This window comes from Sebastes umbrosus, chromosome 1 (genome assembly GCF_015220745.1).
Source record: "Sebastes umbrosus isolate fSebUmb1 chromosome 1, fSebUmb1.pri, whole genome shotgun sequence".
NCBI lineage: Eukaryota > Metazoa > Chordata > Actinopteri > Perciformes > Sebastidae > Sebastes > Sebastes umbrosus.
In genome coordinates this window covers 13,316,954-13,344,754 of record NC_051269.1, presented here as the reverse complement: position 1 = coordinate 13,344,754, position 27,801 = coordinate 13,316,954, and the positions used below count along the sequence as shown (strand labels likewise).

General features: G+C 39.3%; 1 protein-coding gene across 1 annotated transcript; it reads left to right on the top strand.

Annotated features, from left to right (window-relative positions):
* On the top strand, positions 1–25,314 carry nckap1l (NCK associated protein 1 like). The gene is made up of 31 exons (XM_037781814.1): positions 1–189; positions 1,560–1,670; positions 2,644–2,736; positions 3,325–3,381; positions 4,640–4,782; positions 5,397–5,487; positions 7,127–7,264; positions 7,981–8,029; positions 8,488–8,644; positions 9,539–9,595; positions 9,727–9,823; positions 10,104–10,213; positions 10,476–10,608; positions 11,621–11,702; positions 11,817–11,875; positions 11,973–12,118; positions 12,238–12,370; positions 12,710–12,829; positions 13,239–13,378; positions 14,087–14,218; positions 15,228–15,446; positions 15,645–15,775; positions 17,753–17,850; positions 19,117–19,210; positions 20,127–20,209; positions 20,998–21,078; positions 21,980–22,073; positions 22,187–22,303; positions 22,926–23,035; positions 23,640–23,729; positions 24,712–25,314. Exons 1-31 carry the CDS (start codon positions 100–102, stop codon positions 24,826–24,828), a joined length of 3,372 nt encoding a protein of 1,123 aa, XP_037637742.1. The 5' UTR covers positions 1–99; the 3' UTR covers positions 24,829–25,314.
* Positions 25,315–27,801: the final 2,487 nt, after the last annotated feature.

The following is a 27,801-nucleotide window of genomic DNA, read 5'->3' as shown; positions in this document are numbered from 1 at the left end:
CTGGGTGCACTTGTTTCCGAGGGTTCGACCGTTACACAGCACCAGGAGGCCAAGGCTCGAAGTCTCGAACGGAGGGAGAGGTGCCGTGTTTCTGGAGCAATGGACTACCAACAGAAACTGGCCGAGAAACTCACCATCCTCAATGAAAGAGGGAGTGGGGTGTTAATACGCATGAACTACATTAAGAAGGTGAGGGAGAATAGGAAGAGGCGAGTTGTCTGTGTAACAGAAATAAGGAACTTGACTTTCACATCATACGCTTACGCCTTGGTAGTTTTTCTCAAAATTTTTACCTGCGTACAGTTATTACACAATACAAAGATATATATACTATATATATAGTAACTATATCAGTACATAGTTACTCACTGCTCAGGAATAAACTGAAATTGAATCATATTCAGAATTGTATGCATAATTTTCTACTGTCAGATTCCATAGGACTGTTAATGAGAGCCCAATTGTACAGATAACAATCTTGTATCTACAATAAATTTAATAGTAATTGTACGGAGCCAAACATATTAAAGTACTTGTTGAAGTACATGTTTAAGTACTACAGAGTCTTATAAGGATGCAAGCCACCAGTAATAATCCAGTAATGTACTGTATCTCAAAATAAGAAACTCTCCCGGAGCTGTAACTCAAAGTGCAGAGATGAAATGATGTGAGATAACTGTAACAACTGTGTACTTAGTCGTTTAGGCAGCGCTGTCTTCCAACTGCAACTGAGTTTGTTTCTCCAAAGAGGAAGTGCAAACAGGAAGTCAGTCTGAGCTGTCATTCACCTCACATTTCAGTTAACCCTGAACTGAATTCTGTGAAACACACATCAGATTAAACGCAAAGAGACCAGTGATATATAATTAAGAAATTAGAGATTGCGATTAACTAATATAACTGTCTGGAGAGAGTATGATTGGTTTGTTTTGACAACCCAGACTTTTCTGGAGCTGATATTCAGGAAGTGATACTCTCCTCGTGAGAAAATAGAATATGTTGTGTGTACTGTGCAGATGCACTAACATCCCCCTTTCTGTAATCCTATTGTGTATGCACGCCCTTTATGACTGCATTTATAAGGAGAAGTCTAATTTTGAGCCCAGTGAAGATGTGCTGAGCATGCATGCATTTTTTATTTTCACAGTCAGACTTCACACCCGGGAGCTGCTACACAGTCGTCTACTGTCGGCTTCTAAACAGCCTCACAGGAGCAGCTCACTGTTAACTCTCCTGCTCAAGGTCACCTTGAGGGTGGTTGTTGAGGGAGGTGGGGAGAGCATTATCACAATCTTCACAGCTACTCTGTCGATTCTTCTTCTGACAAACTTGCTTTTCTAACCAGTGGCTGGATGTCATTTAACATGTTAAAGTAATAGAAATGATTTAATCCTGTCAAGAGAACCCACAGAGTATGATGGCAGGGCATGGAAATTGGATTTAACTGCCAGAACTTCCCGAGTGAAATATGACAAAAATCCGTCCGAGCGTTACAGTATGATGTGCAAACTGATCACATCACATCCTCACATCTTTACCTTTTCTAACCTCTGTTACAGACCTGTGCAGACCCCAAGACGCGGCCATCCCTCCTGACCGATAAAGCCCTGGAGCCCGCCGTCAAATACATCAACAAAAAATTCCCCAGCATTGACTTCAGAGGAAACATCGTAAGTGTGACTGCAACACTTTCTTCCCGCTTGCTTTCTACACAAGGACGTGTTTGTACTTATTTTTCATGTTTTGTTTTGTTTTGAGGATGACATTTTTATTTTAGGATCTTGTCACAAAAAGGTTTGTTTGGGTTCAGTCAGTAACTAATTAAGTGTGATCCACTGAAAACGTTATGACATTAGGTCAAATTGACAAGAATCCTGTTTGACAGTTATTGTCTTTGTCATCACAAAACGACTATCTTCTGATCTCAAGAAAACAAATGTCTTATCGTGAAACTGACTTGTGAAAACTAAGTGTTACAAAATGATCAGCGTTACCCATAATGTCATCTCTGGCCTTCCAAAACTCTTTAACACAATCTCTACTAGAAGTAGGAGAGAGCGGGGTCTGTTAGGATTTATGAAAATATAATGAATTTACAATTTTCTTTTTCTCAAATAAATGTGTGAACGCATGGCATTATATATATAAGTATTCAAATTTAGACTACAGTTTTCTCTATTTAAATTATATTCTTTTAGCCCAGAACAAGGCGTCCCAACCGGCCTTCCCAAAGTCCCAACCGTCCCGGGGAGGCCTTGAACATTTAACAAATTGTACCTTTCACGTTGGGGTTGGGCTCTAAAATACTTGATAAATGGTTAGCAGACACCTGTATCTGTTCAGGGATCTAATTATGTTCATTACTGCTTAAGTAGTCTGTGAGTAATAGACTATTAGGCATAGATACAAAAGTGTCCCAACCGACCCCGCTCTCCCCTATACAGTATATGATATGCCTCACACAGTTGCAGGGCTATGGTAATATATTGCATGATATGATATACAATTATCTGTTATTGTGTTCATACTATATTCATATATTTGTTTATTTCATGTAAACATTTGCATACAATGTGACACACAATGTGACTCTTTAATACCTGACCACCAGTAATGAAAAGTTCTCATTATTGTTTTTTGCAGCACAATCTGACCAGCATACAGCGACAGAAATCTGAAGTGTTGGCCGCAGCATCAAGCTACTACGACTCTTTCCTGGATGTCATAGAGTTCAGGGTGATCGTCTTTCTCTGTTTTTTTTCTTTCTTGTCAAGTTTTAAGTTCCATATTTGCTTTTTGTCACTTAACATGACAAGAACTTACATAACAACAGCAGAGGAAGAAAGATAAATATAATTAACAAATAGTGAAAAACAATGAAAAGTAAATATACATTGTTCTTTCTTTCTTATGAAAACACAAATCTGATAATAGAGAACAAAGATGGTGTTTGCATTGTTCTTTCTCTCTGCTTCCTTCTGATGTTGTGGATTCCAGAATAAATTTACATATAGAGTTGTTTATTCTTATATAGGAAAATAATTAACTTTATTCCAAATATCAACTGTAGTTTGTAGTTTGTTGCACCTCCCTTCACATTAGCATGTTTCTGTGATGGAGGTCGTAGCCAGGCCAATGCATCATCTGTATTTGTAAGATTGAGAATAACTCAATCATGATGTTATGGAAATATGCAAATGTGTAATGGCTTTTAGGCTACATGACTCTATAAAAATGATAATGTGTTCAAGAAATCACTTCTGAGGCTTAACATCTTTTTGGCTGTCTGTTTTCTAATCTAATCCTCCTCTGTTCTTCATTCAGGACCACGTTTATGAGTTGCTGAACACCATCGATGCCTGTCAGTGCTTCTTTGATATCGTAAGCATTTACACTATATTTATATTTATTTATAAGACATGAACAACATCTGCTGATTTCTGACAAGCTGTCACTCATTTCTCCTCTTTCTATTCAATCTGCTATGATTCTGTTTACTCCTTCCTGCTACATACTGCAGGTTACGTTTTCTCTCCTTGTCGCCCACAGCCTCCTCCTGTTCAGTTTGTCACTTTTTTTATTATCATAATTAAAGTGGCACCTCTATCCTTGTACATTACGTATATCCCACTGTATATTTCAGCGGTGCGTGTCTCCTGTGATCTGACCTGCACACTTAATGTGGGCATTTTAAGCACCTCACAATGCTTTGATTTATTTGGGGAGCATCTCTCAGCGCAGGACCTTTTTTTGTTAACCAAATATAACCGCAGACCCATTTGTCACAATAAATAGTGAAGTCTCTTTGAATGAATTCTTATTATTGCAGTCGTAACACATTTTGTATTCACCTTTGAACACCCTTAAAAGGTTCTGTGATGTTATTCCTTTTCAAACTGACAAATATTTCACCCCAAATCTATAATAATCTATCATAAACCTCTCGGCTTGAAAGGTGACCGTAGTTTGCTTAGTGAGGGAGAATAGCGGCTGTGGTCATGAATTTGAATTCAGTCAGTTACAATAGATCCCAATGGAGACGGGTTTTCAGGTTGGAATAAAGTAACAAAAGACCTAAATCCTTCAAACTACTCCCTCAGCATAACCCACTTCTGTCTGCATGCTTGGTATGTTCCAAAAGCTCATATTTATGCTAACATATGGCTAAATAAGGCTTGGTCAAGCACTTTTCTTGTTTTCAGCCACTTGCAGGGTGTGTTTTATATTCCAAAGATTTCAGCTGATCCTTATAAATGTATATGCTGACAAATGCCTTAGGCAATACATAATGTTTTTGTTTTTTTTAACCAAAAAAAAATAAAACAGATTTTGATATTTTCAAACCTACAGTTAATAATTGTCTCCATTCCTGATGTTCAATAAAAATGTCTTGCTTTTAGGCTGTCTATACTACAGCGCCTGACTTCCGCTTTTGCTCCTGTCGTAATCACAACGGGCGCTAGATGTTGCTGTCATCTTCTTTAATTCCTTCTTTTGGTGATCATCCATATGAATCAATGATCAAACCTACTAGTGGGTGTAGCAGACACCTTCTGACCCACATCTATGAAGCTAACCACTGATAACACCCATTTAATGACCCGATAACAGTCTAACCGTCTGGAAATTTTGATTTCAGGCGATCAACTTTGACTTCACCAAGAACTACTTGGATCTGATCATCACCTACACGTCTGTTATCATAACGCTCTCTCGCATCGATGACAAGAAGGCGCTGGTGGGCATGTTCAACTGTGCCCATGAGATGACCAATGGGAGCAGGTGAGAACACATGAAACTGTTCAATGGAAGCGATGGATGGATGGATGGATGTGTTTTGCATTTACTCAGCCTATTGATCAAGATAGCATTCAGTGAGGTTGTATTTCTATCTATGACAAACACTTAATTTAAGCGCTTTAATTAAAGCCATTATGAGTTTCCACATCCATCAATACGTCTATCTCTCTGATCCTCAGAATTAATTAGTATCTTAATTGCCGCAGACACCAACAGCCCACCGCTAACCTTTTCTGAGTGCCAAGTGGTTTTCTGACATTTAGAGTCAGCTCACTTTGCATATTTATTTTTACACTCCAGAAGGAGGCTTATCTCAATTTGAGACGTGAGCAGGAAACACATACTGTCCATTTTAATGTCACATTTGACTTGCACACACAGCTCTCCCCTTGAGAGGGAACAGTCTCAGCCCGTCATTATTTCAGCCCCTGGAAAGCCAAGCTGTAGAAATTATGTAATTTATGAAATTTAACATTTTTATTACCAGTAAAATTCCTGTAGGTAATGCTAGACAGTTTTGGCAGTGCTGTATCATTATAATGTCCCACTTCTTTCCCTTCGTCCTGATTAATTGCATGCTGTAATGAATTCTGCAGTGACCCCTCCTACCCGCGGCTCGGCCAGATGTTTGTGGAGTATGAGCATCCTTGGAAGAAGCTCACCGAGGAGTTTGGCCCTCACACAAGGGTAAGCTGACAGCACAGTACAAAGCTACATAAAACAGTTGGTGATTTGCTTTAATTAAAACATAGATGGTAGCACATTAAAGTAACTAAATGTTCAGTTTAATTCAACTTTGTCCAAATATTAATGCATATTTAAACACAGAACATAAATGCTACACAGTGGTACTGATACACAGTTCTGTTTTGTCTTGTTACACCACTACACCTTAGGGTGTAAGTACTGCACTAGATGGCCACCCACAAATTGCACCCATACTGAATGTGATTGTTGAACATCTCATTCCAAAACCATTATTATTGATTTGTGACTTTAACAGCCTCCACAGGCTTTCTACAGTTTTGCGACCTGGCTGCAGGGATTTGTTCCCATGCAGCCCAGGCGCACAAAAAAGCGTATGAATGACACGATAATGCTCAATACAAAAGTGTGCAATAAGAACACTGTTCTTGCTTTTGGCGTGTAATTTGTACGCCGTGTAGCCTGTACTGACTTGCAGTGTAAATGCATCAATGTAAATATGCTACGCTCAGAGCTAGTGACGAAGAATAGAAAGTGAGAAAGACTGCTTATGGTGGGTGGGAGGGGAGGTGGGTGTGTCAAAAAAACACGGGACTTCCAACCAGGAGACCGATGTTTTGTTTTGTAAGTTTGTGACATGTTTTCCATACTTATGTTATGTTGTTTCTGTACGTATTGTACTTACGTACTTGTTTTAAGGCCAACCATGACGTTTTTCCTAAACCTAAATGAGTGGTTTTGTTGTCCCCTGCATGTTCATACACGTGTGTAATATTACGCCTCAACCTGACACAGACACGTTATCCTCTGATGAACAGGCGGGGCTATTACACGCTTAGGCGTGATACCGGGTTGCAAGAGCATAGGGATGCTCTCATCCCACCTCCTCATATACTGACGCTTTGTCAGAGCCCTCGACGTCATTCCTTTCGGACGCAGTAAACACGTGCTTGACGAGCCCCCTGCGTCACTTTTCGTTCGCAGTAAACATATGCTCAATGTTGTGAAGTAAACAAAAACATGGGCTTAGGTTCAGGCAATAAAACCACTATAGTTAGGTTTAGGAAATTACAACATGGTTGGGCTTAAAACTACTGTTTGTAAAGTGAAAATGACACTGAACGTTGTGAACAGGGGACAAGAACAAACAGCTGATCGTAACGTAACGCACGATACACGAAGAGCTCCTGGATGAAAGCCTTGTGTTTGTTGGTTTGCTGGCCCGCAGTCGGTCCTCCAGCTCATCCCAAAAGTGATAGATGAGGTTGAGATCACGGCTCTGTGCAGGCCAGTCAAAGTAGTCGGTTGTATGTGGACGCTGTACCTTGCAAGTGCTTTACACATGACTACACAATACAGTACAAATTATACAATAATAATACAAATGATTCATCGATTTTGTTTACGTCTTTAACACTGGCCGTTACACCGGTCTGTGTGATGGATCATAAAATATGTGCAAGAATCAAGCTTTTAAACCTCCAGCTTTTTTTTTTTTTGCTATAATTTGGTGTGAAGTGTTGCCATCTCTCTATATATCTCTGTTATTCTGCCTCTGTCTCTGCCTCTCTCCATCTTCCTCACTCATTGTTTCCCTCTCATTCTCCTGTCCCTCTCCCAGTCTGTGACGGCCGCGTTGCTGTCTCTGAAGATGGTCTACCCACGCAGGAACCTGCCAGCAGAGCAGTGGCGGAACGCCCAGCTCCTCAGCCTGCTCAGTGCTCCAGCTGCAATGCTGGACCCAGCGTGCTGTGACACCGTGAGTCCGCCCTCCTGTCACCTCTCCTCCTATATTTATCTCTGACGAAGGGAGGAGAGCGGAAGTATGTTTTTTCCAGTGATGTCGGGCACAGAAATGAGAGAATGTGTCACAGCTAAATGATGCAATAACAATAAATATGTTGTCTTGAAGGCCAGACACACTAAACATTAGTAGCTTTATGTCCCATTATAGAGATAGAAAACGATTTATTTAATCGACTTTTGACCTCTCTGCTCCTCCCTGAACTGTTATTTCTACTCATCTTTCTCTTCATCTTCACTGCTGTTTTAGAACAAGGCCATTATGATCACTTTGATTTAATGTTATGATCCTTGTTGCCTGTGGCCTCCTCATATATATATAAGAGCCACTAGTTCAGCCAAGAAAGGGACCTCCAGGCAACAATTTCTCTTGAAAAGATACCATATATTTGAAAGCAAAAGACGGCTCTCATTTAAAGCCTATAGAGAATACTGATAGCTACAAAGAAAAAATACTGTGCATCATAAACGGCGGTTTCTGTGGTGTAAAATCAAATCAATCTAAAATTGATTTTCTTCTGAAGGTGAAACAAGAACAGATTAGCAATGAAGATGCAAAAGGCTACTATATAGTTTAACTGACAGGATTTACTTCATCACACAGTAGGCTTAGTACAAGGCTGCAGTGAATGTGTCTGTATTGGCAGTTAATAAGCTTCTTGTGCACCACAGATGGCCTGTGAATACCTGTCTATGGAGGTGATGGAGCGGTGGATCGTTAGTAAGTGTCACTCATCCTGAATGACAACTTCCTCTATCTGTTCACTTTATACAAATATAGAAACATTATGCAGCAATTTAAGATGTTTGCCCCGTTGTAGCTTAGACACATTTCATACATCTTGCTCAATAGGACTTTAGGACTGTTGCTTGTGAAAGATGCTACCATCAGACGCATTGCCAGTTAGCAATGTACATAAATGACTATTGGCATGACTTGGCAGCACTTTGTTGTTAGTTTTACAATCCAAAACATTTCTAACAGCTTACATTTTGGTTACACCCATTTAACATTTTGAAAACTTAGACATGTGAAAATAAAAAATGTTTCAAAATCTCAGACCACAGTTTTCTGCAAAAGATTCTTAAACCCAATTAATGACTATGTAAACTGATGCAGAACTAAGGTGTCAGCCCCACAGGTTGCATCATAAATGTTGCTGACTGTGCTCCTTGTAGTCGGCTTCCTGCTGTGCCACAGCAGCCTGAATACCAACCAGGCCTCCCAGGAGCTGTGGAAGATGGGTCTGCGGAGCGGCCTCTACCTCGTCCTCACCAGAGACGAGGTACTCAACATACACAAGGTCTCCGAGGACCTCTTCTTCAGCATCAAAGGGTATGTACGCTGCACTGCTACAGTGTGAGAAGTAGTCCTAGTTGATGAACACAAATTTCAAAAGCAATAGGCAAGATAATGCAACCTCATATTTCAGACCGTTAACAAAGGAGAACTGATTTAAAGACGTATCTTCTCATTACCCTCCCAGTATTAAAGTGTACTGAACTGTTCAGGACCTGTTGTCTGGTCTCTTTAATTGCTCATTAATTCTGGTTATTAAGAGCCAATATCAGCAGCCTTAACTGCCAGATACATTACAGATATATAACACATTTAGGGATGAATTTTAAGGGGAAATTAGGGGAAAATGATGTTTTAAAACAATCATTTGTTTGCAGCACAAGCTTCAGTACATTGCTAAGCGCCGTTTTTGAAGTAGGTGATATAAAATTGCTCTATGCAAAATTCTAGCAAGTTTTGTGGAGAATACATTTTTAAAAATATCTTTACCTGAAACTGCTAGATATGCAGCTGAAGCTAGACCAACTTGAAATAACTATGGCAATAACATTATTTGAAATTGGCCTTTAACAATTTCAAAACCACAAACAACAAACAAAATAATAATGAGAGTGAGGGTTGAGACCTTAGTGTCATTATATTTAAGACGAGCATGGATTATAGACTAAAAGTTAGAGAGAAAAAGTGAAGAAGTTGATATAACGTACAGTATAAACTAGAGATTATGGTACAGTACTGATTCCGGTTTTAGACTTATCTGTATTTCCTCATAAGAGTATCGGAAGAAACTGAATCCACCGCAAAGATGATACATATTTGAAAAAGGTCAATATTCCCTGACCCTTAGAATGAATCCATCAATAAGTGCTTTAAATGTTTAGATTGTTAATTAGCTTCTTATCACATTTGTTTATTTCTTTCTTCTATCAGCTACAACAAGCGAGTTGCAGACATCAAGGAATGTCGTGAGCACGTTCTACTCAACAGGTGAGACTGGAAACAAGAAACTAAGCAAAACTCTTAAAACTGTTGTGTCATAAATCTTCATTGATGTGTCTTTACTTTGAAATGAGCTGTGGGAACCAAAAGCCCATGTCTATTTCCTGTGTTATTACCAGTGGAGCCGTGCACAGAGAGAGGAGGCAGTTTCTGAGAGGAGCGCTGAAGGAATTATTTAAAGTTCTGGAGGATGAACCTGGACTTCTGGGACCAAAGGTAATGAGCATAACAGCTGTGCTCGAGGAATTTAAATGAGTTCATTACCGCAAGTTATAAGTCCAAAATGAAATTCTGGTCACATAACTCGTGAAAAACGGCATCTTTGATCCAGCTTCCAGTCATCTTGGACTCTGGGGAATATTTGGACAGGAGGGGGGTGAATTCCTTTGAATGACCCAGCGTTTCACAGTAATCATGACCTTTACCAATCTTAGCTGAGACTCTTTCCTAACATTCCTATTCCTTCTCTGTTCTGTGTGCCAATCAAACCCCCAAGGCCCTGTTTGTCTTCATGGCTCTGTCATTTTCCCGTGACGAGGTCCTGTGGCTCGTCAGGCACTCTGAGAATATGCCAAAGATAAAGACGCCCGAGGACTACATTGACAAGTAGGTCATAGGTGCAGAGGAAGTAAACCACTGTGGAGGTCACGCTGTATCATTTTAGTGTGCAAAAATCTGGCAAGTTCTCCCTCGCTGCAACTTAAGATGTCTCTCCACAGAGCAGCAGCTATGTAGGTTTTTAGTAGTGCAGTTATTTTAAAGTGTGCACAAGAGATTTTACAATGGCTTATTTGTGCAAATTTTAATTATGAATGGTAATAAAATGTGAATATGTTTGGTGTTGATTAGCTTTTGCTGTTTTTTCCAGTCAGATGGCTGAGCTGCTGTTCCACATGGAGAAGTTAAGAGGTCTGATGATGAAGTACATCTATGTAGTGCAGCGCTACCACGTCCAGTACCTGTCACAGTTTGATGCCTTGGTTCTCAACGACACCATACAGGTACCTGCACTAGTGGATGAAGTACCTGAAAGCCACACTTAAGTAACAGCACAGATATCTAACCAGAAAATGACTTTGGTAGAAGTTAAAGTCACCCATTAGAATATTACTGGAGTAAAAGTCTGAATGTGTCTGATATTTCAAAAGTAATTTTCTAATATTAAACGTACTTAAATATTGAAAGTAAAAGTACATGCTGTTAATAAAAAAGCAAGCAAGTCACAATTTTGAGATTTATGAAGTTTACGCAAGCGAAAGTGCAAAAAAACATTCACCTCCGGTTGCGAAGCAAATTTGAATCTTTGCATTCGAAATGCAGAAACTTTAGTGAACTTTCAGTTTGAAAATCGTCTCAGCAGGTGATGGTCACTCACCTGCATTTGCGGATGTGTGACCGTGCCCTCATTATTCCTCTTAACACGTACACCACATTAAAAATGGTGGCTACATTACACTTGAAGGAAATTAGGTCTTCACAACTTCACGTATTTAAAGAGCAAAATTCAGTTTTTCCTTCCCTCGTAGTTGGAAGTAGCATCATCTGACACACGGCCTGCCTGGACTCAAGCAGAAATTGAAACTTAGTTACAGCTTTGAGAGCACTTTGTTTGCACTGGCACATCACGTGAATGATCTAACTTGCAAGCTAGGGCCACTGATTCTCCATACCTGCTTGCTTGGAAAGTAAAAGTACACATTTTATTTTGGAAATGTAGTGGAGTAAAAGTAAAAGTCGACAGAAATATAAAAACTCAAGTAAAGAACAGCTACTCCCAAAAAAACACAAGTACTGTAACTTAAGTAATATGACTTCATTACATTACACCATTTGGTACCTATATACATGTACTATACAGTATAAAGAGCAACATAGCATTCTGTGCATTTTTCTTTTGTGAACTGAGGTGCAGACAGTAACAGAAAGGGGAAAGCCAACAGTGTTTTAATCCCTGAATGCGTCCCTTATTCTCCTTCTACAGCATGAATTAAGGAATCTTTTTCTCCTTTGCAGAACATCTACGTGTGTCCAGAAGAGGAGTCCATCCTGATGACTGCATTCGTTTCAACCCTCTCCGCTTTGTCAATCAAACAAGGTGATCACAAAAACAGATTATTTCAGCTTGTGTACACCCAAAATTGTTCTCTTTTTTAAAATGCAACGCAAAACATTAATTGTTTATAATGATGGATTCAATTTTACTCTGCAGTGGAAAACAAAGAGGAGTTTGATTTCAGAGCACTCAGACTGGACTGGTTGAGATTGCAGGTATATTTGTTGCAACATATCAAATATCGCACAATATTCAGTTGTCTTTGTAAAACTCAGTGAATGTCGCCCTAAGGTTTTTTTTTTTCTGTTTTAGGCCTACACAAGTGTGAACAAGGCCCCTCTTCCAATAAAGGAATACCACGACTTAGCCAAGGTGATGAACATGATTCAGTTTCACACCAGGATGGTGGACAGCTTGGAAGAACTTCTGGAGGACACATCTGAGGTGTCCATACTCGGGTCAGTTTCTTCTCTCTTCTCTCTTCTCTTCTCTTCTCTTCTCTTCTCTTCTCTTCTCTTCTCTTCTCTTCTCTTCTCTTTGATGTCTTAACTGTTTATTCTCTTGTTTGTTTTCCCAGTTACTACCCGCGTGTCTTTGAGAAGATGTTTGTCCAGAGCAGTGAGGAGATGACCATGAAGCGTTACCTCATGGCCTTCCCGTCCGTCTGTTCTCAGTTCAGCCAGTGTGGACACCCTCTCTGTCCAGAAGAGGTCAGTGTTCAGTTATTTGCTCACCAATCTTTTACGTAATCATCAGCTGAAAAGCATTGAAGTCACTGGTCACACTCTGCATGAAGTTTGATTTCTAACACTTTGTAACACACGTCACCAGCTGCATCATGGCAACAACGTGTCGTTTTCTTAATAGGTTGAAACCTTTTGCCAGTTTAGGGAGTCAGACCTAAAACAGTTCCTATACAGTAAATAGTAGACTAAATGTAACTAGAAAACATGCCTGTTCAGGAGTTTTCTGTGCCTTCGTACATGTCTTACTGTATCCTCTGTCATTATCTGCACACTCCCACATACTGCACTTGTTTGTGTGTCTAGACAGAGGCAATGGAGAAGAGGAGTCTGCGCCTGTGTGTGACCTTCCTGGAGCAGATTGCCAAGCAGACCAGCAGTGTCGTGTTAGAGATATGTGCTGAGCAGTACAACCTCAATGACCAGGTGAAGTCTATTTCAGGTTTAAAAGAGAAAAAAAAAACAAATTATCTTGCACAGATTGATTCTGCCAAACTCCAAATATAATCTCACTAGTCTCAGTTTGGCATCAGTGGCTTTAGCTGGAGGCAGTGGACAGAATAAAATGATAAGACAGGTCCAAATCTCTGGCGTTGATTAATGCTGTGTTTTTTCTCTAATCCCCTGAGGAAAATATGAGGAGAGTGTTTACTTCTTGACTGAGTGCTTTCCAACATGAATGCAAACCTCCCATGTTTGTCTTTGAGCATGTTACTCAATATTTGCTTGGCTAAATTCTTCCTTCCTCTGTCTCTCTCTCTCTCTCTCTCTCTCTTTCTCCCCCCTTCTTCTCTCCTTCTCCACATCCATCTCTTTCCACTTGATAACCCCTTAGCTGCAGCCCAAGCACTGTGCCGAGGCCATCAGCGCAGCTCGCCATAGAAAGCAAAAGAAGCCGGTGCCAAAGAAGGGAGAGGTCCAGAAAGAAAAACCAGGCGCCGAAAGCCTGAGGAAAGACCGGAGCATTGTTACCAAGTCAGCTTTTCTTTTTGTTTCTCTGCCTGATCCTTCAAGTTTAGTGAGTTGGCAGAAGCTTAGAAAAGTGATTCCCATCCCTGATTTCTGGAGACTTAGCATTATCAACAGCACTTGTTCCGGCCAAAGTGCAGTTAAATAAACATTTGACGGTGCACGATTCTGCCAAGGTTGGAAGTAGGCTAATGCAGTTCATGTTGGTAGAAATATTTAAATATCTGCTGACATTTCCAAATGATTTCTTTCACCCTATGATGCATTTCTTTCCTGAAGTTATCAGGAAGACGGGATTAAAACGTTCTCGCCTACAAGGCTTTATTTGCTCTGAACCTCATCACCATTCAAGTTGAATCAGTCGGGGTTGACGGGTACTGAATGAAGCTATTGAAAATAAAAAGCCAAATGTCTTAGTGTATTAAAAAAGCATTTTACTGGCAGCACATTTCATGTTGGCGTTCTCATTGTTTTGATCATACTCTGTATGTAGCTACAGTCAGAAAGCTCCCTAGTTAAGTCTGAAGAGTTGTAATTCTGTCTCTCTCCCTCCTCTCAGTTTTCCTCCCCGATGCCTCAGTTTGGAGATGTTTCACAATTCTTTAATACGTTTATGGCCTTATTTGTCTGAGAGAAGCACGTCTATACTAACAGTCATTGTCAAAATATTTGTCCTAAAGACTTTTATCCTCCCTTCTCTCCCTCTTCTCCTAGCATGGACAAGATGCATCTGATGCTGACAGAGCTCTGCTCCTCCTACAGCCTCAGCAGTGACTTGATTGTCTTTGACCACATCGTCGTTCCCACAGAGTTCCTCCTTTCCCATCTGGAGACACGCCTCTCTGAGTACGCTGAGTGGGGATGTGGGCATTATTATATTCCTCTTAAAAAAACATGTGCATGATGTGATGAGTCCTGAGGGTGTATAGAAAGTCCCTGAGGTGACAGTTACAATTTTTTCTTCCCCTCATCTCATATGCAGTAGAAGCCTTTTGATTTTTTTTTTTTTGCATATGTCACTTCAGCAGCTCCGTAAACAATTACTGTCAGAAATATGCTAATAACTGACATGAGCGCCCGCTTTCATTGTGAAAGGAACACATTGTAATATTGTTTCCTCTGCCAGTGCATAAATGTGCTGTACAGTTGTTTCTCAGTATACTAACATAAAGATGTAATTTCACTGTTTATGTACTGCTGACCAGGATGTGACAGAGCACTGGGAAAACTCAAAAGCATCTCAAGCTCTTCACAGATTTACACTCTACACACTACACATTTTGTCCTCCTGACAATTATAGGAAACATTTGGAGCTTGTCTCTTGTGAAATGTCTCCTCCATCCCTACAATGAACACTGCTTTTCTATCCGATTCCTTTGTGTCAGGCTGTGCTGCACCCACTTAAAAATCTGAGAAGAGATCCATCATGTCGCTCTCTCGCTCTGTGTCATTTTAGTGCTAACTGTTATTTAGATTAGGGATTGGTACCAGGGCAACCTAATGTTTCTGTGTATATGCTCTGCGTAGTCTCTCTGTCTTAGCTGATGATTATCTCCCCTGTCACCCTAAAATTAGCACCCTTGAGGAGCAGCACGCTCGCAGTGATTGGTCCTTTTTTACACAGCCAATATTGTAAATACAGTCTAGTCAGGGAGAGAAAGAGACAGAATAAAGGGCCCTGTCAAAAAATAAATGCAACCACAGTGAAGCCCTGGAGCAGTGAATGTGCTGACCTAATGAGAGTATAGTACCATGCCACCATGGCTCGTTTAACCCGTTTTAAGGTCCCATCTGTCCGCCCTCAGCTTGCTCTGGCCTGGTGATAAGTGACGTTGGTTAATCGTGTTTCTCCAGGATCATCGTGAGAATGGCCAATTACAACCAGACCACCCAGGAGATAGCCCGTCCCTCCGACCTGCTGGCGGGGTTAAGAGCCTATACAGCCAGCCTGCAAAGCCTCTCCAGCTACATCAATGTGGACGTCACCCGGCTGGTGAAGAACGTCCTGCTGCAGCAAACACAGCCACTGGACTCACGTGGAGGGCAGACCATCACGACCATCTACACAAACTGGTGTGTGATATATATATATATATATATATAGGTGTATCTATATGCTGCACACAAGTGTCCATTTAAAACACACACACAAGCACTTCCTCTTGGTTTGTCTTTCGTCTTTTCTTTGTCTCTCACCTTCACTCTCTCTAATTCAAACATCTGTTGAGTAAAGGCTGAGGAAGTTTTGTTTGTTTATTTTCTGCCCCTCAGGTTCTTGGAGTGTCTCTTGCGTCAGGCCAGCAACTCCCAGATCGTTCACTGTCCCACGATGCACTGCTTCGTCAACCAGGCTACTGACAACGAGCCAAGTTTCAGAGCAGAGGAGTTTTCAGATATATCAGGTCGGGCCCCAGAGCTTAATTACAGTAATTTAATATCTGTTGCATAAATCAATATGTCAATATGATCCTTACGCTAGGGCTGGGCAATACAAGTTCTTAACTCATCAGAGTATGGACGATACAAAAGAAAATATAACTCATTTTCAACTTCTCCTAAACTCGCATACTTCACACAACCTGTTGTCCTCCGGGATGTTTTTAAATCTACCAACTTCAAGGGCCAGAGGAAGGATTCCTGTTCTTAACTGTGCAACTAAAGACCTTTGACTCGTGATAAGTTTGCTAGAACATAAGAATCCATGAAAAAATTGATTGATCCTGCTTTTAAAGGCTACAATACAGTTAACTAATGTAATTTTCTGAACTTACCAGACTGTTCTAACTGTTTTATTATTTATTTTTACCCTCTAATGATTATTTATCAAAAATGTCATTGTGCAAGTATTTTGTAAAATCACCAATGGTCAACCCTACAATATCGTCGCAATATCGAGGTATTTGGTCAAAAATATTGTGATATTTGATATATCGCCACGCCCTCAGGTATATCTCTCATTTCATCTGGATACATACTCATAGCTCTATTAACAAACTATACTGTACTATCACCTCTGTCTTTCACAAAGGAGAAGATAAAGGAAATGGGAGACAAATAATACAAAGCTTAATATACAGTATATTGCTATTTGCTGACTTTCATTCCATGTTGCAAAAAAATGAAAAGAAACATTCACATTAAGGATTTAAAGGGCCTCTATAGAAGAATCAGAAATTGCTTGACAGTCATCAGAGACATGCAGAGCTTTGCACAGCAACAACTCTCACTTTGTTTTTTTTCTTTTTGGACCTCTCCATGTTGTACACTAAATTCATGTAGATCATGAAGTTACTGCAGGTTATGGAGAATTTTAGTCATGTGGGTGTAATCTCAGAAAAGTTTGCCAAAAACAAACAAACACCTTGCTGCAGTTTTTAATATATTTTGTATATGAGAACGTTTTCATGACGAGCAAAAAGACATCAGTTAGACAGATTTTTTCCCCTCTATTTTCACTTCTGGCAGACACATGCTTCTACACATGACAGAATCAAAAAGTCCCCCGTACTCTAATGTTTAATGATCACACTCCCACAGATCCAAGACATGACTCACTCTTTTCAAAAACTCGAGATCTCGTTCATTCCTTTGACACCCCATGCGGAGGGAGCGTAATTGCTCAAGGGGGATGTGGAGCTTGTTATTGTGCTGGTGTGCGGTGTTTTTCTTCATGCTGCCTGTCATGTAGTGTATTCTGACACTGCCTGGCTAATGTAAAGTTCAGTAGTGCTTATCATCTTCCCCCGCTCTTCCGTCCTTACATCCTACCTACTCCAGCATCACTTGTATCTCCTCCACACAGCCTCCCGTTCTGCCTACACACTGCCTTATAGGAGCAGTGGACCTCCTTAAGACTGTATTAAGGCTATATTCACTCCACTACAGTCTTTGGCTCATGCAAACATTGTAGAGATGCCTACATAAGGCATACACACACACACACGGTACCTTGGAGACCGCTGCACTTCAATAGACGCCCCCGCACAATGTCATCATCATTGTCTATATTTACTCCATAGTGAGGTATCTGTGCCTCACAGTGACTCACTCGCCGATCCATTAACCACCTCCAATTTTAACCACACACGTCCTTATCCATCCATATTCAGGCAGAGATGTTGAGCTGAGTGAAAGGTTTAATAGCTGCAGTCGTCTCTCTCTCTTTGATTCAGCCACACTCACAAATCTAATTTAATCTTTATTATTTGTGTCACTGGTAGAGAGCCAAGCTTTGTATTAGACTGGAAGCAAACAATACGTCTCCACCTGAGCCTGTTTCTGTTGTTGCATTTTTGTAAACACATCAATTTAAGCTTCTGTTGACGCCTCATCTCCCCACAATCATAACCCTTAAATTATTCATATCGCCTTCTGAACAGAGTTACAGGCCCTGGCGGAGCTAATTGGTCCATATGGCCTGAAGTTTCTGAGTGAGAACCTGATGTGGCACATCACCTCTCAAGTCAGCGAGCTGAAGGTACAGTATGATGCAATGGGCTTCTGGCAAGGATGTAGATCAGTGGCTTGCTGAATTACCTGGGTAACTTTGATGAGTATTATTAGTATGTATAGCGGGGAGACTATGCTGCCCTACAAAGGCAGAGAGCAGTAACATCAGAGGCAGTGTAGCTGAGATTAAAAAAACAGCCTTCAATTTATGCCCTGATTATTTTACCCCCCAAAAATAATTGCCAGTGACCCTACATAATATTTAAAATATGCAGATAGGCTACTTCACTCTGCCTTTGGATGGTCTTAAAGGAATGCAAGAGAAACATGCATCATCTACCAAAAAACATGTTCTTTCAGCTTTCCATTTAAAGGGACTCTATGTAAGAATCAGAAATTGCTTGTTAACAGCAACACCTGCGGCTGTTAAGGCAACGAAAGTCAGCGTCCTGTTGCTCGCGCTTGTGCTCGCTCTACATAGACATGAACGAGCATCGGTCAAAACAGTGAGGCGACACATGTCAGCTAAAACCACAATATCACTCTAGATTTCACCTGCTTGGCAGTAATGTTAGCTGACCAGACGAAGGTCTCCATGAATCACTGCTGATCCTGTGTTTCGTGCTTCAGCCTCCCGACCGCGGTCAGAAGGAACAGGGGAGACACCGGAGTTTTGGTCGGAGACGATAACGTAACTCTTCTGCAGTGTGTAGTGTGCACGCATGCACGTGAGAGGTGGAGCGAGTGAGAACGAGCGCGGTGTGTGAGTGAAGGCAAGCAGGCAGGCAGAGGAGCAGGCAAGCATCGACTCCGACCCTGGAGACCAAAGCCACGGTCTCCCCTGTGTCTTCTGGCCGCGGTCGGGGGGGCTGGAGCAGGATTAGTTGACACTGTTTTGCAAGACAGGCTTCACTAGATATAACTTTGCGGTTTTGGTGCTTCTGTGTAGTTTGTGTTGAAACAGCGTAGCCACACGCAAGCGCGCATAGGAAACACCGACCCGCAATGATTTCTAAGAGTGTAAGAAGTTACAAACAGTCCCTTTAAAGCATGTAAACATGTTCTTGTAGAAACCCCAAAATACAAGTATGAACCTGAAAATGAGCATGATACGTCCCCTTTAAAAACCAGCTGCTGTGCTGCGTCAGGCTCCAGTCTTTGACACCTATGATTGAAGTGAGGAGCTCTGAACTTACTGAGAGACAGATCTGTCACAGTGCTGACCTTTCTCCAGCATGACTCCCACCTGAAGGTGATTTTTATCACTTATCTCACTTTCTTCTCTTCCTGTCAGAAACTGGTGATTGAGAATATGGACGTCCTGGTACAGATGAGGAACAACTTTGATAAGCCCGAGGAAATGGTCAATCTGAAGAAGAGACTGACAGGTGAGAAGTGGAAAGAGGAATGTGAGAAGAGATTGAAGGAAGAGGGAGGGGGTTGAAAAGGAAAGGAATTAATAAAAGGTGTAGGTGTGGAAAAGGCAGACAAGAGGAGATCAGGTGGTACACAAAGTACAAAGGAGTACTAGCAGAAGCCCTTATCATTTATATACTGACTGACATACACATACATGTGTTTGGCTTACCAGAAGACCAACAGTCCTTTGTATGTCAGACTAACAATGGCCAGGTGCAAGACAAACAAATAGACTAAATAAATGAATAAATAAATAAATCAAAACAAAGGAAGGAATGGGCTCTACTCAGTGACTTTATATCTTATATCTTTATATCTATATAAGACTCTTAAAATCCTTTAGGGTGCTATCAGCCAGGAGCAAAAAGCCTATTGAATTTACACAGAGGGCAAACACTCGCAAATTATCTTCTCACATTTTTATTTCTATTAGATTATTAGAAACAGTGTGTGAGGACGCTGAGAAAGGCAGAGCCTGAAATATCTCTGTGTAGCTGCTAATAATTTATTTATTTAATAATGTATCTACATTTATCTCTACCTTCTGAACCTATAATCACAAAATTAAGCAGTACTTTAGTGCTCATTTTCTTTCTAGATCTGTTTTTTCTAGCTCATAAAAATGGAATGATATGATCTTATTATTTGGTCACCTTTTCTAGAGTGACATTTTCGTTTTCCTAGAACCCAGAAATTAATTCAAGTGCAAATTACCAGGTGAGCTGTCAGACACTTCAGAATGATAAATTCATTAGCCCAGTGATGTTCTCATTCATTACAACGGCAACTAGTCACACATTAACCCACAGTGTCGTACTGAAGGTCACTGCTTCACGGCTTCACACCCGGCAGCGAGCCTCTGATCTGTTTCATATGCTCTTCTAGGTGGAGAGAACGTGCTGAAGAGGATGACCATCATCGGGGTGATCCTGTCCTTCAGAATGATGGCACAGAGCTGTCTGAAAGACGTAATGTCCAACAAGATTTTATCATAACATAAAACACTTAGATGGCTGATAGGCTGATGAAACTGTTTCTAATAGAGTGTAGGTGCAACAGACAGGAGGATGTGATACTTTTAAAATTAAGAGTGAAAGTTATATGTTGACCTTGGGAATAGTAGTTTGACAATTTCTTTTTTTTTTTAAAAAAGGTTCTCAAGGTTCCCTTAATAGCTTTTCCAGAGCTTTCAACTCCATCTCACAGTCTTCATCAGCAGTTGGAATTTTCTCAGTTGTCATATACAAGTTATATCTTAAATATCCGAGTTATATTCGACCACCTGTTGTCATGTGATTGAAGTTCCATACCTAGGTCATGTGATGACAAATGACCAAACTCTGTCAGGTGTAGTTGAAAGCTCTGGAAAAAAGCTAGTAAGTGGATCTTGAATTAAGATTTTCTCTTTTTTTAGTCAAAGTTGAAACCAGTTTTACTTTATTTTAAAAGAATAAAAAGAACAGGTTATTATTATACGATCAGCTTTATTTCTAACGTTGCACATTATTGTCCTTTAGTGTCTCTGTTTATCTTGTCAATATGTAAAATAACAGATCAGCACCTTTCAATCAAATAAATGCTTCATGAATATAAATAAGAAAAAAAAAAAATAATAGATTATGGCTCCATGCACTGCATCTATTATTATATAAACCTGGAAGAAAACTGCCATTGACTTCTTGCTACAGTATATACATGTCTTTCCTCCATCGTGTATGGTATCAGTAATATTGTGTCATATAATCCTATAATCCAGGTCCTGAATAAGCATTGTCCGTACCTGATCAGTCCCATCGAGTGCCTGAGAGACTTCATCTCTCCTGAAACTGACATCAAGGTAAAACACTGCTACAGCTGTAAAAACAGCATCCATACGCTGAGATCCCACAGAGGACTTGAAGTGCAATAATCAGGGTTTCGCTGTGCATGAATCATCCCATCACAGTTTATCAACAGTATCTTAACAGTTTATTTTCACAGGGCCGACTTATTGTGGGAGAATTTAGGTTGAAGGCGTATTATTGTATTTATATTAATCCAAACGTATTTACATTTGAGACTTTGGGGAATCGAAATGATTTCCATCTGAGGTTAAGAATGCAGAATATACTGTAGTACAATAGGCGATGTGCAACAGTAGATATGAGAGGTGCAGAGGAACTATTTTTTTTCCCCTTTTCTCTAGTACCAACCAAATTAAATTCCTTATCTCCCTCTGGAGTTATCTATGTGCCTGTGACTCATGAACTCCCCCTCCCTTACTCACGTCTGGCCTCTGATTGAGGCATGACAGCCGTGCCACTGCCGAGGCCAGGATAACCCCAAAGACGTCAGCAGCCCCCTCATGCCTCCGTGAGAGAGACTCTGATCGCTGCTGCAGCTCTGCAGCCTAAACCACATCAGTGGAAACATTCTACCCAGACAGGCCAACCATGCATGCAACCAGAAATAGTGCGAGATCAAAACCTGTGTGTCATGACAAAGGCACCCACTGCTGATTTAGTGTCATTACACAGTATGTCACTTTTGTGGCTGCTCCATAAAATGCAAAACACACATCAGCACCCTGGCTGTGTTTTTGGTGGTTTTTTTCAGCAATAAAATGCCAAATGATGAAAATTTAAACGGTTCATTAAATTTAAATTGCATTTCATATCTGCATTATGCACCTCTTTGCTGCAGGAGCTTTGAACTGCCTATTTCAGATGCACTTCGTTTAATGCTTTATGATCTTACAGGTGACTTTAAGCGTTTTTGAGCTGGCTTCAGCTGCAGGGTTGACATGCAATATTGATCCTGCCCTCGTCGCAGCTATCGGCAGTATGCAGACAGGTAATTCTAAAACTATAAGTGCCACTTCTGTAGATGGCTTGATTTAATGGCTTAGTCACTGGGAAAAGAGAGCGTTCTGTCATCTCTTAATGTTTTCTATTAAAAACCTGCAGATAACACGTCAGTTGATGAGGAGTACAAGCTGTCCAGTCTGCTGCTGGTCTACATCGCTGTGTCCCTGCCCGGCCTGGCCCTGGATCCCAACTCTCTCTACAGCCGAGAGCATGGAGGTGCATATCGATTCATTCACATTCAGCTGTTACAAACTGCTTAACTGGCCTCAACCAAATACTAATCGCTACTTTGTCCAGCCATTACTTACCAGCTGCTGATAGAGTATAAAAAAGGTACTCCACCCTGAAACATTAGGCTTATTAGCATCTCTGTGCATCATACTTTCCAGTCCGACTGACGTGGTTCGAAGCAAAGTATGTTGGTTAATGAGAAGCACGTTTCTGTTCAGGGACTTTTGTTTACAGATAAGTTCGGCTGACGTGCATCAATACAGTTACTCTTGGCATGTGGCCCTGCTGAGCCTAAACGCTTGGCTCCGAGCCTGGACTACAACGTTAAGAGCAGCAAATAGCCGAGATTTCTATCAAAGCACAGGGTGGCGTTTGTCTCGGATTATTTGCTTTGTCTCTATTTTCCATTGGCATGTTGGAAATAGATTTAGTCTGTGAGCCGGAGGAAGTACGCTCATTATACTTCCTCTTAAGTGTTACGGATCATCGAGTAAATGTCCCTAGTTGTCGGGCCATGAAAACATCCTCTCCGTGGCCAAGGTTACAGGACCTGCTACTCTGTTGTTTCTATTTGTCAGTGTTGAATTTTGTATTTTTATCTTCTCAGGCCACAACAACAACATCCACTGTTTAGCTACAGCTATCAACCAGCTGGCTGCTGCCATGTTCACTATTCAGAACAAGAACATTGAGCAGCACCTCAAAGAGTTTCTCCTGGTGAGTGGCAAAGATTTTATTAAGTTTCTTACTATTCAAATAAAAAAAGGTACATTTTTATAAAATGTTCTGTCTTCACAAATCAGTAAGTTAACACAGTGGTTCCTGGGGGTCACAACCAGAGGTTATAAGGTGAACCTTGGTAGAAATAAGAATATTCCTCTACACAAAACTTTTTAATTTCTGCTTTTTTCGTGTGTGAAATACTTGATAGTTTTACCTCTTCAGGCCTCTAAAAGAAGCCACAGGTGGGAAAATTACTCTTCAGTTGAACAGTGCATACCTGATAGACCTGCACCCTGTAACAAGGGGTCTAAGACATAGCTTTGCATTAAGGTCGAGAAGCACTGACTTAAAAAAATGTTTCACATAAAACGGAGATTATCATGCCATGGTCCAAATAATCTTAGAAAAGCCATAAATATAATAGGCATATGGTGAGGGTTAAATAGTTTCTTGGGCACACTACTCTGAACATATTTCAGTTTAAGAGCTTTCTCAAGACACTGCCAACCTTTGCCCCAGTTGAGGTTGAGTGCAACAGTGTAAAAACGTTCCAGTTGTTTGATCTGCATTTTTTTTTTAACTTTGTGTTATTCCACAGCTGGCCTCCTCCACTCTGCTTCAGTTGGGACAAAACGTGGAAAAAGTGGAGAGCAAAAACCGAGAGTCCGTCTACCTGCTCCTACACCAGGTAGGCTACCCAGTACAATAATCACATATTTTCAAATTTACAATAACATTTAAGTAGGTTTATAAATGGACTAATGGGAATATGACCCTTCATTATTTGAGGTTTTTCTCTTTACAATAAGCCATCACACCTGCAGTGTCTTCTATAATGGCTTTATTCCTTATCTTTAAAACATTGATAAATTAATGATTAACAATAAAGTCATTAAGGACTTTTTATAAACCCTATATAGTAAGTATGCATATTTTAAAGTGGAAGTAAAATTTCAAATTAATAGAGTTTTTTTCCATATCAAGAATACAGAAATCTCAGCCCACACTTAAGTACAGTAAATGCAGAATAAATGATCAACAACCTTATCAAATCCTCAACATATAATACAGTAATTTTATGTCACGGAAAATTATTACGATGAGAATGTATTTATTATTATAAGACTGGTGGTAATCAATATTTGTTTTGTATTGTCAACAAATCCCATGAAAATACCAAAACTGTGAATGAATTAATCCCAACAAGAAGTATTGTTTATGTTTTCCTCTGTGCGATAGGCCTCCGTTTTTGTCCCAGAACAATTAAAAATACATCAATGAGCCACGCTGTTGCACTGGGTGACATGTTCCTTCATTATGATGAACATGGGCACTGTAGTTTGAGTCAATCCCACATACACCGTCCTGCTGCCTTAAATACTCACTAGCACACCAAATGTGTATTAATCCATCGCTGAAAATAGTCCACCAAAATGCACTATTTTCTCCTGTTTGACTAACGTTTGCTAAAAACTGCAGTTAACTATGATATTGTATATACATGCAGTATATGCATATATATTGATATTATTGACTTTAAGAATTATATCTTCAGTAGAAATGAATGGGCTTGGAGTAGACAGATTTTGGTGTTTGAATGGAATTTGTTAACAATAAGAAAAATAAAGGAGTAACAATGGTGTTAACACTTTTAACTCTGATTCACTCAGATCGTGGAGGAGTCTCCGTACTTGAGCCAAGACATGCTGGAGAGCTGCTTCCCATATGTTCTGCTCCGAAACGCCTACAGGGAGGTGTACAGGGCCTTCATCGTCACGCTGGGCTGAGGACTTTGTTAAATACTTCTAATGTAACCTTTATTTATCCAAGATACTATTTTAATGTGCATGCATGTTTTGTTTTTGTTACTGTTTAGTGTCTTATTGATACAGGTCTGCACATTCCCACCAGGTTATCCAAGGCCTTGGATGTTTGTTGATGATGCTTCCTGTGTGCGTTCCTTATGTACCCACTTTACAAATGATCCTCCCTCATTTTACAAACTCTAGACTCTCTTTTATTATCATTATTATTATCTCCAGTATTATAGCGTCGATTTACGACTGCTGTAGTATTACGAATATCAGCTTGAATAATTCAATGGTATATACTGCAACATCCCTCCTATATTTTACACATCAGTGCCATGACATAAAGAAAACATGTTTGTTGAATGAAACCACATTTTTTAAGATTTTAATAGATTATTGTATTAATAGTTGGTGTTTAACATTATTTCTTACAAATTTTCCACAAATAAAGATGATAATAATAAGCTATTTGTTTTCTTTTTGGTCTATATTCAAATAGTGTTCCTCATCTATTTCCAGTCCGTCCTCCTCCCTGCAATACCCACCCATCCTTCCTTCTTGGATCAGAGTCATTCTTCATGTACAATTTAAATGATGCACTCCACTTTTGCAGAACCAAAAGTGCTTGTTGCTAAATTAAGACGCCCCTTAGTGATTTATTTTGGATCAGTCATCTGACTGAAATATAGGTAATTTAGTGTATCCTAAAAACACACTTTCATAAGCTTAAATGTAATAAAATTATGAATTAATTAACAACAACATAAAGGGTAAATCATTTGAAAATATTAAAGATAATTTACCAGTACAACAACACAACACCGTTGGTTTGAATGTGTGCAACACGATTCAACTTGAAATGAATGCAACTCAAAATTCTAATTAATTTATGTATTTTGTGTATCATCGTGTAGGCGGTTGCAGGTGGACTGGTGTTTACATCATCCTTGGGAACTATGGAAGAGTCTTCAGGTTTCTTCTTCACAAACACTATGCATTCTCCACTTTCCAGTGTTAATAACCATACATTCTATATTTCTGCCACTCAGAAATTTTATCTGCCACTTTTGAAATCATGCCACACTATGAATTTTTTTTTTGTCACACTAACATATATATTTTTTTGGACATACAGTACTATACTATGATTTTTTTAATTTCTTCGACATACTATACTATAACTTTTAAAAAAAAATTTCAACATGCTATACTATGCCTTTTTTTCATTACATTTTTTGACACACTATACCATGACGTTTTTTCATAAAACTTTTTCCACATACTATACTATGACTTTTTTTTCAGACATTTTTCGAAAAAGCTATACCATATTTCTTATGACATCTAAAACCATGACGTTTTTATGACTTACTATGACATTTTTATGACATACTATAATAATTATTTCTATGACATATTATACTATGAGATTTTTTATTACTTTTTTTATCTCACACTTTACTATGACATTTTTATTACTTTTTTATGACATACTATACTATATTTTTCTAACTTTTTATGACAAACTAGACTTTGACATTTTTTTAATTATTTTTTCCACATATTATACTACTATACTTTTTTCATGACATTTTACCATGAGTTTTTAAAGACATTTTTGACAAAATTTACTATGACTTTTTTCATGAAATGTTCGACTAAGAATACTGTGACTTTTTTATGACATTTTGACATAATATACTATGACTCTTTAATGACATACTATACTCTGATATTTATTGTGACTTTTAATTTTTTTAATTTATGATATACTATACTATGACATATTTACGGCATACTTATATGCCTTTTCATGGCATACTATACTCTGACCTTTTTATGGTATACTATCATATACTGTATATATTTTTTATTATAATTACATATTATACTACTATTATACTATACTATATTTGTATTACTTTTTATGGCATATAATATTATGACATTGTTATGGCATACTATATTATCACATTTTTTAGGAGTCTTTGACAGACTGTACTATGACCTTTTTGTACCATACTATATTGTGACATTTTTATGACATAGTATATTATGCCATTTATTATTCATACTATTATCATACTATTCCTTTGTTATTTTTTATGACATTTTATGGCATACTATACTACAAGATTTTTACCGTAATTTACAGAGACCTAACATGAAATCCCCCATGAGTATGCACTAGGGCGAAAGTGGCAAGAAGAAACGTCCCTTTAACGGGTCGAAACCTTGGGCAGAACTAGGCTCTGGATGGGCGGCCATCTGCCTCCACCGTCTGGGTTGAGAGAGAGAGAAAGAGAGAAAGAGACACAGAGATGCACATCAACAACAATGTGCACATAGCACAACAGCTATAATAATAATAATAGAAATAGGAGTAATTATAGCGGTGTGTATTATAGTATGATAATAGTAACAGCAGTAGTAATAGTAGAAATGATAATAGAAATATGACTACTACTAATATTAATAGCAGCAGTAGATATAATATAATGATAATAATAATAGCAGTAATACTAGCAGGAATAATAATATAAATATGGCTGGTAATAATGATAATAGCAGTGGGTGTCAAGCAGGGTCACGGCAGCATGCACTTTCATGATGTAACCCTGATCCATGGATACGTGCGAGACGAGAAAGCACAAAGACTCAAGGGAAGAAACCAAGTTAGTAACATGCATTAATGGGACATGAATGCATACAGATGGAGAGGGAGAGGAGGAGAGAGGAGCTCAGTGCTGACATATTCTTCATGACACAGCCACATTTCAGTAACACAAAATAAATCAATATGATTATCCAATATTAAATAATTTAATAGTTTTAGATGACAGATTTAAGAGCCCACATTTAATTATCCTGTTTCATTGCATTATTGTGGTGGTGATGTTAATTTTGATTAGGTTATTATGTATAAAAGTATAAAAGTGTTTACTTTTG